General features: G+C 41.1%; 1 protein-coding gene across 1 annotated transcript in view; it reads right to left on the bottom strand.

Moving 5' to 3' along the window:
- WDR19 (WD repeat domain 19) overlaps positions 1 to 15,970 on the bottom strand; it is a 91,377-nt gene that overhangs the window by 52,118 nt on the left and 23,289 nt on the right. Inside the window, exons 6-12 of the mRNA XM_036254422.1 lie at positions 15,834 to 15,949; positions 11,754 to 11,834; positions 6,735 to 6,847; positions 6,299 to 6,472; positions 2,644 to 2,714; positions 2,022 to 2,194; positions 1,817 to 1,931 (exon numbers count right to left, since the gene is read on the bottom strand). Of these exons, the coding sequence (XP_036110315.1) occupies positions 1,817 to 1,931; positions 2,022 to 2,194; positions 2,644 to 2,714; positions 6,299 to 6,472; positions 6,735 to 6,847; positions 11,754 to 11,834; positions 15,834 to 15,949 (843 nt within the window). The remainder of the gene's footprint in view (positions 1 to 1,816; positions 1,932 to 2,021; positions 2,195 to 2,643; positions 2,715 to 6,298; positions 6,473 to 6,734; positions 6,848 to 11,753; positions 11,835 to 15,833; positions 15,950 to 15,970) is intronic.

Raw genomic sequence — 15,970 nt, 5'->3', positions numbered from 1 at the left:
GTGGTCACCACCCACAAGACCCAAACAGGTCCGGGGATAAACTGCAACCAAGGTACATGGCCTTAGCGGGAACTGAACCTGGGTCTCTCCAGACCGCAGGCCGCCGCTCTAACCGCTGAGCCAAACCGGCCAGGGCTAGATCACACTTTTTATTTAATTTTCCAAATGACCCCTTACAAAGAGAGGAATCCTCATCCAAGGCTCAGAGGGATAAAAAATTTTGTCTATAGTAATCTAGCTAAGAGAGGCAGAAGGGAATTTTAAAACCAGGGTCTAATTCTAAAGGTCATACTCTGCCCCCTATACCATGCTGTTTTCACTACAAAGGTAAAGAATAAAATCTTTCAAAAAATTATGAAGTCCGGCCAGTGTGGCTCAGTGGTTGAGCGCTGACCCATGCAGCAAGAGGGTGCTGGTTCGATTCCCAGTCAGGGCACATGCCCAGGTTGTGGGCCCAATCTCCAGTGGTGGGCATGCAGGAGGTGGCCAATCGATGTTCTTTCTCATTGATGTTTCTATCTCTCTCTCTCCCTCTCACTTCCTCTCTATGATCAATAAAGGAAAAAAAAATTTTTTTTAATTATGCAAAATGTTTAGAGGATTCGCAAAACCTTTTTTTTTTTTTATCCTCACCCGAGGATATTTTTCCATTTTTTGTACAGATAGAATGGGAGGGAGAGAGAGGAAGGGAGAGAGAGTGAGAAACATCGACGTGAAGGGACACATCGAGTGGCTGCCACCCGCACGACCAACCAGGGTCGGGGACAAACTGCAACCGAAGTACGTGCCCTTAGCAGGAACCGAACCCGGGTCTCTCAGGACCGCAGGCCGACGCTCTAACCGCTGAGCCAAACTGGCCAGGGCAAAACCTTTTAAACTAAGAGAGACACCTGAAGAAAAAAGAGTGAAAGACTTGGTCTTCACAGAAACTTTTGATGTGTAATGTACCCACAAGCTAGGCCCTCTGCTCTCTCTAAAGTTAGATCTTCTGCTTTTTTCTTTTTTTTTTATCCTCACCGGAGGACATTCTCTCATCTTTTGTTCAGATAGAGTAGGAGGGAGGGAGAGAGAGAGAGAGAGACATTGACATGAAAGGGACACATCGAGTGGCTGCCATCCACATGACCAACCAGGGCCGGGGACGAACCGCAACCGAGGCATGCGCCCCCAGTGGGAACTGAACCCGGGTCTCTCCGGACCACAGGCCGATGCTCTAACTGCTGAGCCAAACCAGCCAGGGCTGCTTTTTTCTTAACAAAGCTATATTAACCTACCCATTCCCTTGTAGTCATAGGTTGCTTAAGGTCTAGACTGTGGGACTCAGGGAGACTGCCATAGATACTGGGTAACTTGAGACCAATTGGTCAAACATCATCATCTCAATTCAATATCTATGATTCTTCATTGAAAGAAATGGCACTGGACAATAATTTACAAGTTTACTTTGCAAAAAACAATGGAGACTCAAGATCAACCCTGATGCATGTGACTTTCTGATAGTACCTTACAATCTATTCCTTGAGACCTTGTCAAGAGACTGAAGACTTAAGGAATTTACCCTAACTCCCCCTCCCACTCCTCCTCTCCAGCTTAAAAATCCTTAACCTTGTCCAGCAGGTAAGACAGAGCTGAGGCACTGATAAGTCTCCCATCTTCTTGGTTGACACCTTGATCAATAAACCTTTCCTTACACCAAACACATTTTTACTTTTGCCCTTTTGAAGTGTAGGGCACATGACCCAGAGTTTAATAAATGCTTCCCAAATAAGATCAGAAATTACATGCTAGATAAGAAAACAACTGAATTTAGACTTGCCATTCTCTCCCAGGACATAAAACCAAGCTCGATTATTCATTCCCACAGCCAGATGATAAAGTCCTACTGCTACGAAGTTGGGTTCCACATCAACAGAAACGGTGATTGGTAGCTCCTACAATACAGAAAAGTAACTAGTAAATTAACTGCTAAAATTGCTTTGATTTTGTTAATAAATAAAATGAAAATAACACCATTTTCATACTCCTTCAACAGGGTTGGCTATGGTGACTTCAAGGAGGGAAGTGAGATATGCAATCCTTGTGCTGCAGGCATCCCCAAGTATGGGGAGCTTGGTCAGGAAAACATGGAGTGAGCCTCTCTGGGTAGACAATGCTAGCAACTGGCCATCATCTGTCCAGGACAAGGTACTCAACCCTGAAATAATTGACAAAACAAAGGATTATTAAAAAACGAATATACTGTTGCAGGCAAACAAGCAAATATTTTCACTTAGCTACTAGAGGCATAAAAATCTCCAAATGTTTTCTTTAAAAGTTTAAAAAGTATTTAGACTGGAAAATTTACCATGGATTGACATATGAATATGAACACTAATTCATTCAATACTGGCTTAAAAGGCTTTAGATTTTACAATAGGAATTGGAATAAAATTTATGATAAATCTTTATGTTAAAGTAGACTTATATCCTTCTAGTCAAGGAGTATGACTCAACATAATTACTAAAATAAAGAGGCTATTTTAGGAACTCTAGTGAAGGGTGCTAATTGTATTCCTCCTACAATGAATGCAAATCATAAAATAACAAACACACTACTCGGTACGGAATGATAAAAATGTCAATCTGCTTCAGAAAAATCAATACCTTTAATCTCATCATCCAGGTTGATTATAGCATACATGTCTTTTAATTCTGCCAAGTCATGGATTTTAATGCTGAAAAGTAAATAATTTAAACATAAGCTCTAAGTAAAATAGTTTTTGTTCATGAACAATTATAAGCTATATTTACTTTCTCATAGTCTATTTATAATAAACATTTAGACCACTTGAAGCAGAATGTAGAAATCTTATCACATATAAGAACTTTACCCTCTCCCCTTTATTATAGTTGTCCTATATTGTATCTTCATGCAATAAACACATTCGATGTTATAATTATTGCTTTCAGTAGCCACATATACATTAAAGATCTCAAAATTTAAAAACAGCCCCTTTATTCAGCTATTTACTGTTTCTATTGCTCTTCCTTCATTCTTGAAGTCCCAAATGTCCTTCTGCCATCTGTTCTCCTTTATCTGAAGAACTCTCTTCAGCAATTCTTTTAGAACTAGTTTCCTAGCAAGAAATTCTCTTTATTTTCCTTCATCTGAGAATGTTCTCCCCCCCTCCCTGTATTACTAATGGATATTTTCACTGGATAAAAAATTTCAGTTGATAGTTTTTTTTCTTTCAGCACTTTAAGAATGTTGTGACATTTCCTTCTAGCCTCTGTGGTTTATGATGAGAAATCCCCCATCATTCAAAATGTTTGCTGGTTCCTTTCAAGATTTTTTCTTTGTCTTGGTTTTTAGCAGTTTGTTTATGATGTATCTGGGACTAAATTTCTTTGGATTTCTCCTTTTGGGGATTTGCTGAGCTTCTATAATACATAGGTTTATGTCTTTTGCCAAATGTGCTAAGTCCAGCCATTATTTCTAAGATTTATAACACAAATGTTAGACCTTATGGTATTATTTCACAGGTCCCTGTGGCTCTGTTCATTTTTTCCAACCTGTTTTTCCTCTGTGTTGAGACTGGATATTTCTATTAGTCTATCCTTGAGTTCACTGACTCTTTACTCTGATCTCCATTCTGCTATTAAGTACACTGCATTGACTATTATTTTTAAGTCCTTAACTTTCCATTTGGTTTTTCTTTATAGGTTTTATTTCTTTTCTGACACTGTTCCCATTTGTATTGAGAATGCTAGCCCTTCCTTTTTTTTTTTTTTTATACTCACCCGAGGACATTTTACCATTTTTTGTTCAGATAGAGTGGGAGGGAGGGAGAGAGAGAGAAACATCGATGTGAAAGGGACACATCGAGCGGTTACCACCCACATGACCCAACCAGGACCGGGGACAAACTGCAACAGAGGTACATGCTCTTAGCAGGAACCGAACCTGGGTCTCTCCAGACTGAAGGCCAATGCTCTAACTGCTGAGCAAAACCGGCCAGGGCTAGCCCTTACTTTTAAAACATTTTTATAAAAGCTGCTATCCTCATCCTCTTGGTCCTGGCTTATTTGATTGCCTTTTCACAAATGAGTTGAAATTTTCCCGATTCTTCATACATTATGTAATTTTGGGTTATATTCAGGACATTGTGCATTTTATGTTATGAGACTCTGTGTCTTGTTTAAATGCCATGGAGAAGGTTAATTATCTATTTTTAAAGCAGACAATCAAACCAGTTGGGTTAAGTCCACAAGTTTCAACCAGCCTTCTGTGGATTATGGTTTCAATGTCGGTTCCACTTTCAAAGGCTTTGCCATGGTATTTGGGTATGTCCCTGTATGGCCCACTCAAAGGCTGGGATAGGACCTGAGCTATGGCCTATCTGAACTATGGCCTTTAGTTCAGGTCTCAAGGTCTTTGGTACGTGTTTAGGGTGAGATACATGAACACAGCTCAGGGGTAAATCCTGGAATTCATAAGTATCTTTATAGGGTTATTTTCCAGAGCTCCTCTCTCACTGGGATCTACCTAGTATTTTCCAGCTTCCTGGGGCTCCTCTTTTTGGTCCTTCAGCTGGAAACTGGGGCTCTAGTTACCATGTTCTGCCTTGTACTTCCCACAACTGCACCTGTACCTGTGGCCAAACGGGGAGAGTAGAGAGAAAAATAAGCAAAAGGGGTTTGCCCTGCCTTCTTGGCACCACAGCTCCCCCAAATGGAGAGGAGGGTTACTCCCAATCGGAGTTTTAGGTGCCTGTGGGTCTTTGCTGTCACTGCCATGGTGCGATTGCTTGGTTGCTGGGGCATGAGAGAACAAAGAACAAGAAAGACAACTGGGAGATTTCCTAACCTCTCTCTGAGTGTTAGGAGTTCTCGTTCCTGCAACTTGAGCCACACCTGGGGAGCTTGTCTCGGAGCTCCCCATCCATGCTCTAGTGCCTACGTATGGATTCGGGGCTGCCCTGAACCCTGAGACTGAGAGAAAATGGGAGACTCACCACTGGTTCAGTCATACCTCACATTCTGGTATCCCCATCAATCTGTCTGCTACTATTCACTTTTCAGAGTCCTTAAATAGCTGCTCTATGCATTCTGTTCAGGTTTTATTGCTGTATTCAGTGAGAGAGATGGGGTGGAGTATGCTTACTCCATGTTACACAGAACTGCCCACTTTATTTTTAAGATTGATTTTTCAAGCATACTCCATTTTAGGTTTTATATTTAGTATACATTTAGTAGTTTATTTATTTATTTATTTTTGGTATGTGCCCCTAGCGGGAACCGAAACCAGGACTCTGGTCCACAGGCCGACGCTCCAACTGCTGAGCCAAACTGGCCAGGGTAGTTTAATTTTTGCCCTGAGTATTGAAGGCAGAAGTAAAGGAGTCTTAGAAATTTCTATTTTTTTTTTTTTTTTTTTTTTATCCTCACCAGAGGACATTTTTCCATTTTTTGTTCAGGTAGAGTGGGAGGGAGAGAGAGGAACAGAGAGAGAGAGAGAGAAACATCGATGTGAAAGGAACACATCGAGTGGCTGCCACCCGCACAACCGACCAGGGCCGGGGACAAACTGCAACCGAGATACGCGCCCTTGGCGGGAACCGAACCCGGGTCTCTCAGGACCGCAGGCCGACGCTCTAACCACTGAGCCAAACCGGCCAGGGCCCTGAGTATTGAAGGCAGAAGTAAAGGAGTCTTAGAAATTTCTATTGCAAACATATTTTATGCACTCATATTCTATGAGTGCAAGAAAGTATGGTTGACAGATTCATTTTGGCTAACAAAGACTTGTTGAATCTCTTGAATATTCCTTATACAGTGATACCTCGGTTCTCGAACATAATTCGTTCCAGGAGGACGGTCGAGAACCAAATTGTTCGAGAACCGAAGCAATGAAACCCAATAGGAAATAATGGAAACTGGATTAATTCGTTCCAAGCCCCAGAAAATGCCTATTTACTGGCCTAATTTGTATATAATATGTAGAAAAACATAAGTCTCAACAAGAAATAAAAGTGTACAGTATGTCTAAGGGTTAAATTCAGTGTAAAGCGTGACTCTCTCCACAAAGCGTGACTCTCTCTGCACTCACACTGATGACGCGAGCAAGGCGCGCTGGGCCGAATGAACGCCATTCGGCTCAACTCGGCTCATCTTGGAAGTTCGAGTTCCAAATATTTGTTCGCATTCCAAGACAAAAGTTTCTCGAATCTCCTGGTCGAATACCGATTTGGTCGAGAACCGAGGCGTTCGAGAACCGAGGTATCACTGTATAAGCTTTTAAGTTGTGAGTATAACTTACCAGTTATCACCACATGTAGCAGCTTTGTTAAGGGTCTGTGATACTGCAATACTGGTTAGACTATCTTTATGGTCACGAGCTTGAAATATCTCTTGACCAATCTCACGAATATGAGTGGAAATGACCACAAAAATTCCACGTGAAAAACCAACCATGATGTAGCCATCACCATACCTATAGCAACAAAGGCAATAATACAGTAAAAAGGGAGATTAACTATCACTGGAAATACAGTACATAAGCAAGATAGTATAATTTATTAAGGACCTATGCGAAAGATAATATATGCCATGTAGTTTCACATATTAAATCATAGTCTATAATACAGAAAATGTTATATATAGAAGTGAAAATTATATAGGCAAGAATTAAATATAATTAATTAGTAAGGAAAAACACATGAATATCTTTTTGTGATGAGCTTTTTTGTACATACCAGCTGTAGCAGACAATGTTGCCATAGCCCTGCTTAAATTCCAGATCAACTGAGTTATCTGGGTCATTCAGATTAAAAAGGAACAAAGATTTCTTGCCAACCACCACACTTATCTGTTAAAAAAGATCAAGAGATTGTGAAATGAATTACTCAGTACTTCATGAAAAGACCAATAAGCAAATTCAAACAGCTGCACCTAATTTATGAAAACAAGCCAAATTTAGATGTGTTAAATATTATAATGAGCAAGTGAACATTGTAACTAAAAAAAATTAATTTTACTAATATGTAGTCAGGAAAGATCCTTGACTTTATGTATATTCCCTCTGAAGTATATTAAAACAGCTAGGTGGAATAATTTTTTTAAATTCTCTATATGTCTCATTAGAGTCCTCTGCAATATAGAACTTTAAATATGATATAGTTCCATTGAAATTGAATTCATATTTGGATTATTGAGTCTTCCATCCTAGAAGATCATTCTCATTTTGGGATGACAGGTCCACACCCATGTGGATAGTCTAGATTGCTTTTTTTTATCATCACTCTTTCTATCACCTGTAGGTCATTGGTCAATGTGGCTAGACCAGTGTACCTCAGTTACTTACACAAGTTCATTCAAATTTTTTTTTTTATTCTCACCCGAGGACATTTTTGCATTTATCTTCAGATAGAGAGGGAGGAAGAGAGAGAGAGAAACATCGACGTGAGAGAGACATTGACCGGCTGCCACCCACATGACCCCAACCAGGGCTGGGAACAAACCGCAACTGAGCTATGTACCCTTAGCAGGAACTGAACCAGGGACTCTCTGGTCTGCAAGCCGATGCTCTAACCGCTGAGCCAAACCGGCCAGGGCCACAAGTTCATTTTTTTTTTTTTTAAACTCATCTTTATTGTTGAATGTATTACAGATGTTTCTCCCTTTTTTTCCCTTTGACCCCTCCTCCTCATTCCCACACCCTCCTGAGTTCCCCACACTATTGTCGGTGTCCATTGGTTATGCATATATGCATAGAAGTTCTTTGGTTTATCTCATTCCACCCTCCCTCCCCCTTTCCCTTTGAGGTTCATCAGTCTAACAACCAATTTGTACTTCTTAATTCCTTCATCTTTTTCACCCATTCCCCAGCCCTCACCCATCTGGCAAGCAAAAAAGTTCTCTGTATCTGTGAGTCTGTTTCTGTTCTGCTTGCTCATTTTGTTTGTGGATTCAATTGTTAATAGATATGTATTAATTGCCATTTTATTGTTCATATTTTTGTTCTTCTTTGCCTTCAAGAAGACCCTTCAACATTTCATATAATACTGGTTTGGTGGTGATGAATTCCTTTAGCTTTTTCTTGTCTGGGAAACTCTTGATATGGCCATCAATTCTAAATTATAGCTTTGCAGGATAGAGTAATCTTGGTTGTAAGTCATTGCTTTTCATCACCTTGAATATCTCCTGCCACTCCTTTTTGGCCTGCAAAGTTTCTTTTGAGAAATCAGCTGACAGTCTTATGGAAGCTCCTTTGTAGCTAATGGACTGCTTTTCTCTTGCTGCTTTTAAGATTCTCTTTGTACTTAATCTTTGGCATTTTGATGATGATGTGTCTTGGTGTGGAACTCTTTGGGTTCAACTTGTTTGGGACTCTCTGTGCTTTCTAGACTTGTATGTCTGTTTCCTTCACCAAGTTAGGGAAGTTTTCTGTCATTATTGTTTCAAATAGTTTTTCAATTTCTTGCTCTCTCTTCTCCTTCAGACACCCCTATGATGTAAATGTTGGCGTGCTTGAAGTTGTCCCAGAGGCTCCTTACACTATCCTCAGTTTTTTTGGATTCTTTTTTCTTTTTGCTGTTCTAGTTGAGTGTTTTCTGCTTCCTTATATTCCAAATCAATGGTTTGCTTCTTGGCTTTACCTACTCTACTATTGATTCCCTGTAAATTATTCTTTATTTCAGTTAGTAAGTGCATCTTTAATTTCTGACTGGCCCTGTTTTATGTTGTTGATGTTTTCACTTAGTTCCTTGGAAGTTTCCTTAAGTTCCTTGAAGGTCTCACTGAGTCTCTTGGATGTCTCACCAAGTTCCCTGAGCAACCTTATAACCTGTGTTCTGAACTCTGTATCTGTTAGATTGCTTATCTCCATTTTGTTTAGTTCTTTTCCTGGAGTTTTGTTCTTTTCTTTCATTTGGGACATACTTCTTTGCCTCATTTTGGTTGCTTTCCTGTGATTGTTTCTATGTATTAGGCAGAGTTGCTATGCCTCCTAGGTTTCGTAGGGTGGCCTACTGTTGTAGGTGTCCTGTAGGATCCAGTGGCACAGTCTCCCTGATCACCCCAGCTGGGCCCTCACAGTGCACCCCTAGTGTGGACTGTACACCCTTCTCTTGTAATTGAGTCTTGATTGCTGTTGGCACTTCAATGGGAGGAGTTTACTCAGGCTGATCAGCTGCAAGGACTGGTTGTGCCCACTAGCCACTACCTTGGAGGATTAGCTGTGTAGAGGCCCACCACACAGAGCAAGACTTACTTCAGCAGGGCTCTGGTACCCACTGAGTCCACTCATTGAGTGTGTCACTTGTGGAGGTGGTTGGGTGGTGGTGTTTCAATGTTGTCTTAAGCTGTCCACCAGGTATGCTGGCTCTGGGGCAAGGTCAGCCACTGTCTGTGCTTTGTCCAGGGCCACCTGGCATAAGCTACAAAGTGAAGTGCAGATGGCTGCTTCTTGTGCTGGGCTTGGAGGTGTCCAGGAATAGCCAAATTGTGAACCAAGGCTGGCTGCTTCGAGTGCCAGGCCTGGAGCCACTTAACAAGAGGTATGGGGCTCACTGAGACTGGTCCCTCTCGAGCTCCAGTTCCTCACTACTCTTGTGGGCCACTGGGTCGCACAGGTCCCTCTGGATGCCCGGCTTCCCACCAATCTTGTGGACAGCTGGGTCATATGGATCCACGGCTTCCCACCACTCTTGTGGACAGCTGTGTTGCACAGTGCCCTATGGAGCCTCTGGTCCACTGCTGGTGGCTGGGGAATGCTGCTGCCCATGGGGTTCAGCTCCTGCTCAGCCTTTGCTGTAGTTTTGGGGATGGTTCTCTGCTGCTGGTCTGTGCTTCTGTTGCCTGGGGATGGATGTCTGCTCCCCAGCCTCTGTTGCTGAGGGTATGTCTTGACTCTGATCGGGCTGCTACTGCAGGGGATGGTGCTGGGCTCCAGGCTGTTTGTGGCTTCCACAACTGGCACCTTGACAGCTCCACTACTGTGCACTGGTCTGTGTTGCCCCAGGGTGTCCACTGGTCTGATGGTGCCAGGTGCACTGGTGGGCTCAGGTACCAGATGCTGCTTGTTTGAGAGATTTTAGGAAACTCTGAAGCAGGATCCAAGACAGGCCAGTCCTATGGTAAAGCCTTTGGAAACAGCTTGGGTGGGCCCAAAAGTTGGGTGGGGCGGGGCCTCAGGGAATCACCAGGGCGGGGCAAACAGTGAACGCCAGGTTGCTGGAGTCCCAGATCTGGCGGCTGTCTGCCTGCCCTGTGGGGAAAGGCTTCACCAAAGGAACAACGCCATCCAGCAGGACTATCCAGGAGAAAGCTGCCCCTCCAGCCCTCGTCCGGAGGCCAAACAGCTCAGTTCTTCTCTGTTCTCTGGTGCCCCTCAAGCTGCCTCCCTTGGATGCTCAGAGGGAGCAGGTCTGAGTAAGTCTGTGTGCGGGTCCTTTAAGAGGACCTGCTGGGGCTTCTGCAGTAGCAGCCTCCCTCTGCCTCAGTTCTTGTTGGTTTTTCCAGCCCAAAATTATGGGGACTTCTCTTCCTGGCACTGGGACCCTGGGCTGGGCGCCTGGTGTGGGATGGGGACTCCTCAGGGAGAACCTTCCCAGCCGAGGTGTCCTGATTTTTATCCCCCGCACGTGGGTCTGGGACCAACCCCTCTGCCTCCGCCCCTCCTACCAGTCTCAATGTGGCTGCTTCTTTAATTCCGTAGTTGTAGGACTTCCCTTCAGCTCGATGTCAGGCAGTTCTGAATGATGGTTATACTGTAGTTTTGTTGTAATTTTGATGTGGTTGTGGGAGGAGGCGATACTGCGTTTACCTACGCTGCTATCTTGACCCACCTCCCACAAGTTCATTCTTAACTGTAATTCTCAGTGGCGGGTATAATTGTGTTGGACAAATAAAAGAGAGTATTACTTAATTGGGCTCATTAAGGGTGATTAATATATATAAAAAAAGAGTCTGATATATTTCCACGATTTTAAGATGTTATCAATTATAAGTCACGTACCAATTTAATAACAGCTTTTAAAAAATATTTAGGCCCTGGCTGGTTTGGCTCAGCAGTTAGAGCATCGGCCTGTGGTCCAGAGAGACCCGGGTTCGGTTCCCGCTAAGGGCACGTACCTCGGTTGCAGTTTGTCCCCGGCCCTGGTTGGGTCGTGCGTGCAGGAGACAGCCACTAGATGGGTCCCTTTCACGTTGATGTTTCTTTCTCTTTCTCTCTTTCTTTCTCTCTTTCTCTCTGTCTCTCTGACTCTCTCTCTCTCTCTCTCTCTCCCACTCTATCTGAACAAAAAAATTAAAAAATGTCCTCGGGTGAGGATTAAAAAAAAAAATTTAGAAACATTACTTCATTTAAATATAGGCGTATTGATTGTAAAAACTGTCTGGATTTCAGGATGTTAAAATGCATCTAGGTATTAAGAAAGAGCAACTATAATTTCCAGAGCTCTGGTTACATCTGATAATGAAATTAAAAAATCATATATAAATCAATATGTCTATTTATAAAGATACGCTCACTCTTTTTGCTACCACAAGAATAAGAAGAGCAACACCAACTGTAACAGGAAAAGTCTTCAACTGTTGTAGTACCAGGTAGCCAGCAGCAGAAAAACAACTTTTAGGGGCCTACATTGGTTTAATAAGCGATAGACCATAATTTATTTATCACTGTAAATTCTGAGCCACCCTAGAAAAGGATAGAGTATATTCTACAAAATTATTAAAATGATTTGGGCATGGATTTGATTTAGAATTCTTACTGTGCTTTCAGCAGTAGAAGTTCGGTCATCAGTCTTCATCACGGAAAACTGCATGTTGCCAGGCTCTGATCTCAATGGTGACTGCAGGGATAAAAATATTATCACTACAAATAAACCCAACACTCCAAGTCACTCTGAGTAATAACAAACCTGGTACCTTGCTTCGATTTCTCTTACATGTTGGACTAATAACCTGAAATTCCCAACAAACATCTAGAAATCCTGGATGAAGCAGTTATCTCATTAGATGTACAGAGAAGCCTGAAAGAAGGTAAGCAAAATTTCCAAGGACCATAAGTAAAGATCAAACTGAAAATAAAAGTGTGTGTAGAAACTGATGCTATAGCTATCCAGAGCAGCTGGTAAAAGGAGACAATAAGGAAGCCCATTTGACTTGAGTGGCGCTTTGGGTCAGAAAAACATTTAAAAAGTTCCTTTTCAATCAAAGACTTTACCTTCTATCCTCATTATAGGATGAGATTCAAATTTACACTTGCGTGGCCTAGAAATTCCCTGTAGTGTTTGCCAAAAGCAAATTCAAAGTCTCTTACAACGCTGCAAAAAATTGCCAGATAAGCCCTGCTGAATATAAGCTCCCAATTCAAAATGAGAAAACTCACAAAGAAACAATGCATCAAGAGCAAGAGTTAGCAAATATAAAAATAATAGAATGATCAGAGAGAGAGAGATCATAAATACGTTAAAAATAACTAAAGACATAAAAGGACTCATAAGTATGAGAAAAAACGTTAAAAAAAAATCCACACAGATTTTTACAAGAACTACAAAATATACCTGGCCGGTGTGGCTCAGTGGTTGAGCACTGACCCATGCACCAGGAGGTTGCAGGTTCGATTCCTGGTCAGGGCACATGCCCAGGTTATAGGCCCAGTCCCCAGTGGGGGGGCATGCAGGAGGCAGCCAATTAATGTTTGCTCTCATTGCTGTTTCTATCTCTCTCTTCCTCCTCCTTCCTCTCTCTCTAAAAATAAATAAAGAAAAAAAATAATTAAAAATAATGAACTACAGCCCTGGGCGGTTTGGCTCAGCGGTTAGAGCATCAGCCCATGGGCCAGAGAGACCCAGGTTCAGTTCCTGCTAAGGGCATGTACCTTGGTTGCAGTTTGTCCTTGGCCCCGGTTGGGGTCGTGTAGGTGGCAACCACTTGATGTATCTCTCTCACATTTTCTCTCTCTCGCTCTCCCTCCCGCTTTATCTGAAGATAAATGCAAAAATGTCCTTGGGTGATGATTTAAAAAAACAAATTACAAATCACTTAAAATAAAAAGTCAATGGGATAGACAGAAGATAAGACAAATTTGAAGAAAGAATAAGTGAAATGATTTGAGGAAATTGTCCAGGTTACACAGAATGACAAAAAGAAACTATAAAAGAGAAATTAAGAGATATGAGAAGGTCCAACATATGTCTAACAGACACTCCAGAAGGATAGTATAGAAAGGGCAAGAGGTAATATTCAAAGAGATAATGACTGAGAATCATCCAGAGTTGATGAAAGACAGCAATATTCAGACTTAGGAAGCAAGACTGTCCTCAGCAGGATAAATAAAAATAAATCCACACATGTAACCCTGGAGTGACCTACAGAATAGTCAAAAGTCAAAGCCATTCAGAGACCATACCAAATAAAGCAAAGACTTTAATGTATGTTTTGCTTACCACAGGACAACTTAAGTTGTATGTCTAATTTTGGAAGCATACTTCTTATCAACCAGAAACAGGAAATAGTTATCTTATATGTAAATAACAGTTAAATGGTAGTAGCTTCCTGGGATGTTATGTGGAAAATATTGTAAGGCCATGCCTTGATTCAACGGGAAAAAGAAAAATGCCAGTGTCTACTGATGATGTCTAACATGAATACCAGGATGGGGAACTCAAGCATTTGTACTATGTATCTACTTTTATATTTAGCTGCAAAACAGAATAATCAGTCACAAGGTTTATAGCAGATATTTTTCACAGTAATACCAGATTAATCTTCCTTAAGAACCACCTGAATCATGCGATGGTTCTGCCCAATATGGATGAGTTCCTTACTTCAGCCTAATTTTCAAAACTTTCCAGAAATGAGAAATCTACTTTCTTCTTCAGCCTTATTTTCTGTAAATTTTCAATCAAAGCCCATACCTTCAGCCAAGCCAATTTTGAACAAGCCATAAACAAGCTATAAGTTTTTCCTCTTATCTTTGTTCACACTGTTTGCTTGGGTTGAAAGACACACATTGCTAAATGTCTTATGGTATCCACTAAAACAAGTTATAGCAGGACGCATGGTCACATAGGTAGACTAAATTCGCAGCTTCCCTGGCAGCAGTTAGGTGTGACCATATGACTAAGTTCTAGTCTTATGATATGAATTGAAATAATAAATGCATCTTCCAGATGAGGTCCTTTACAAATTTCTTGCACTTCTCTTTCTCCCTTGCCTGGGCTGAAATGTAGATGTGGTGCTGGTATGCTAGTTTTAACCATGCGGACGAGGGCCAAACACCCTAGACAATGGTTGAGCAATAGATGGAAGGAACTTGGGACTCTGTACAACCTTGTGAACCAGAGATACATAGATGACCTGCCTGCAATTCTCTGTCACACGAGAAAAAGAGGAAAAACAAAAAAACACAATCAAAACTACCATATTCTTAGAGCCCTTGAAATTTTGGGGCTCTCTGTTGCAACAGTTTAGCCTATATCCTGACTCAGATCACCTTCTCTCTTTCAAAGACTCACAAATATAACTTTCATTATCTCCTCTATCTCACAAATGTTATCGGACTTGTAAGCTATACCACAAAATCTGGTGATCATATAAGGCCATGTGTGTTTTATCATGATTAGTTTTGTCTTCTCAAGAGTAGGGGCCTATAGTTTGGAGCCTCTAAGATGGTCCACAATGATCCTCACCTCCTGGTTTTTATGCCTTTGTTTAATCCCCATCCCTGTCGCCTAGGGTGTGGGGCTGGATCTAGTGATTCACTTCTAGAGAACAGAATATCATTTTCAAATCAGGTTATTTATGAAGAGATTGTGGCATAAGCCTGGAATGCCTGCTAGCACCGTCTCCCCAGCAGCTATGTTGTGAGACACACTATGGAAAAGATCCATGTGGCAAGAAAATGAGGCAGGTTTCTAGTCAGTAAACAGCCAGAGAGGGACTGAGGCCTTGAGCTTAACAACTTGTAAGGAACTGAACTGTCAGTAACCACACGAATGAGCTTAGAAAGAGATTCCCCCAGTCAATCTCTCAGATGAGATTGCAGCCTTGACCCATTAAAATGTGAGAGACCTTGAGGCTGAAGCACCCAGCCTGGCTGCATCTACATTCCTCATCTACAAAAACTATAAAACAACAAATGTTTATTGCTTTAAACTGCTAAGTTCTGAGGTAATTTCTTATGCAGTGATAACTGATACAGGGTCATACTTTATATTTCTTCTAAAGTACACAGAACAGTGCCATGTACCTAGCAGTTATTTTAAAAATGTGTTAGTTCATATCACTCCAGCAATATTAAATCATAAGCCTAGTAGTCTAAAATGAAATGTTCCCGTTGGTGGGATTATATAGCTATTGGTAATACAAATTCCTTTAAGGAGGAGCTACTGAAGATCTAATCAATTGGGAAATTTCCACAGTAGTAAAGTTTAATCCTAAAATTAAATTTAATTAGGGTTAGTTTGAAAGCAATTTAACATATCAGTGAAAAGTATAGGCTGTAGAATTAGGCAGACATGAGTCTGAATCTAGCTATGAACATTTATATTATCAGTATACATTTATAAAAGTTTTCACAAATATACTGTCTGACTAAGCACAGAGCTGACAACCCATGCTAATACTAAACAATGGAAACATACAAAAGAGGATATTTGGATAGTTATGTGAAAGAGAAAGGTCCTAATACATAAAAAAAAACATTTTTTTATGCTTAGAATATGAAGTTATTGTATACATATTTCACAAAGAGATTTTAAAATTGTATAGATTAGTCTGATAGACAAACATCATTTAAAGTAAAAATTTGAATATATCAGACCAAAGAGATGTTACAGTATTACCTGTCTTATTGTGTCTCCTTCCTGATTACTAACTGTGATCATTTTATCTTCGCCACCTAAAGCAAGCAGATTTTCTGTGTTCCAACATCCACATGTGATTCTCTTAGTGTGTTTTCCTGAAAAAGATGATTTTTGTA

Source organism: Molossus molossus, unplaced genomic scaffold (assembly GCF_014108415.1).
Source record: "Molossus molossus isolate mMolMol1 unplaced genomic scaffold, mMolMol1.p scaffold_m16_p_1, whole genome shotgun sequence".
In the NCBI taxonomy this organism is placed as follows: domain Eukaryota; kingdom Metazoa; phylum Chordata; class Mammalia; order Chiroptera; family Molossidae; genus Molossus; species Molossus molossus.
This window is presented reverse-complemented; position numbering and strand designations above follow the sequence as displayed.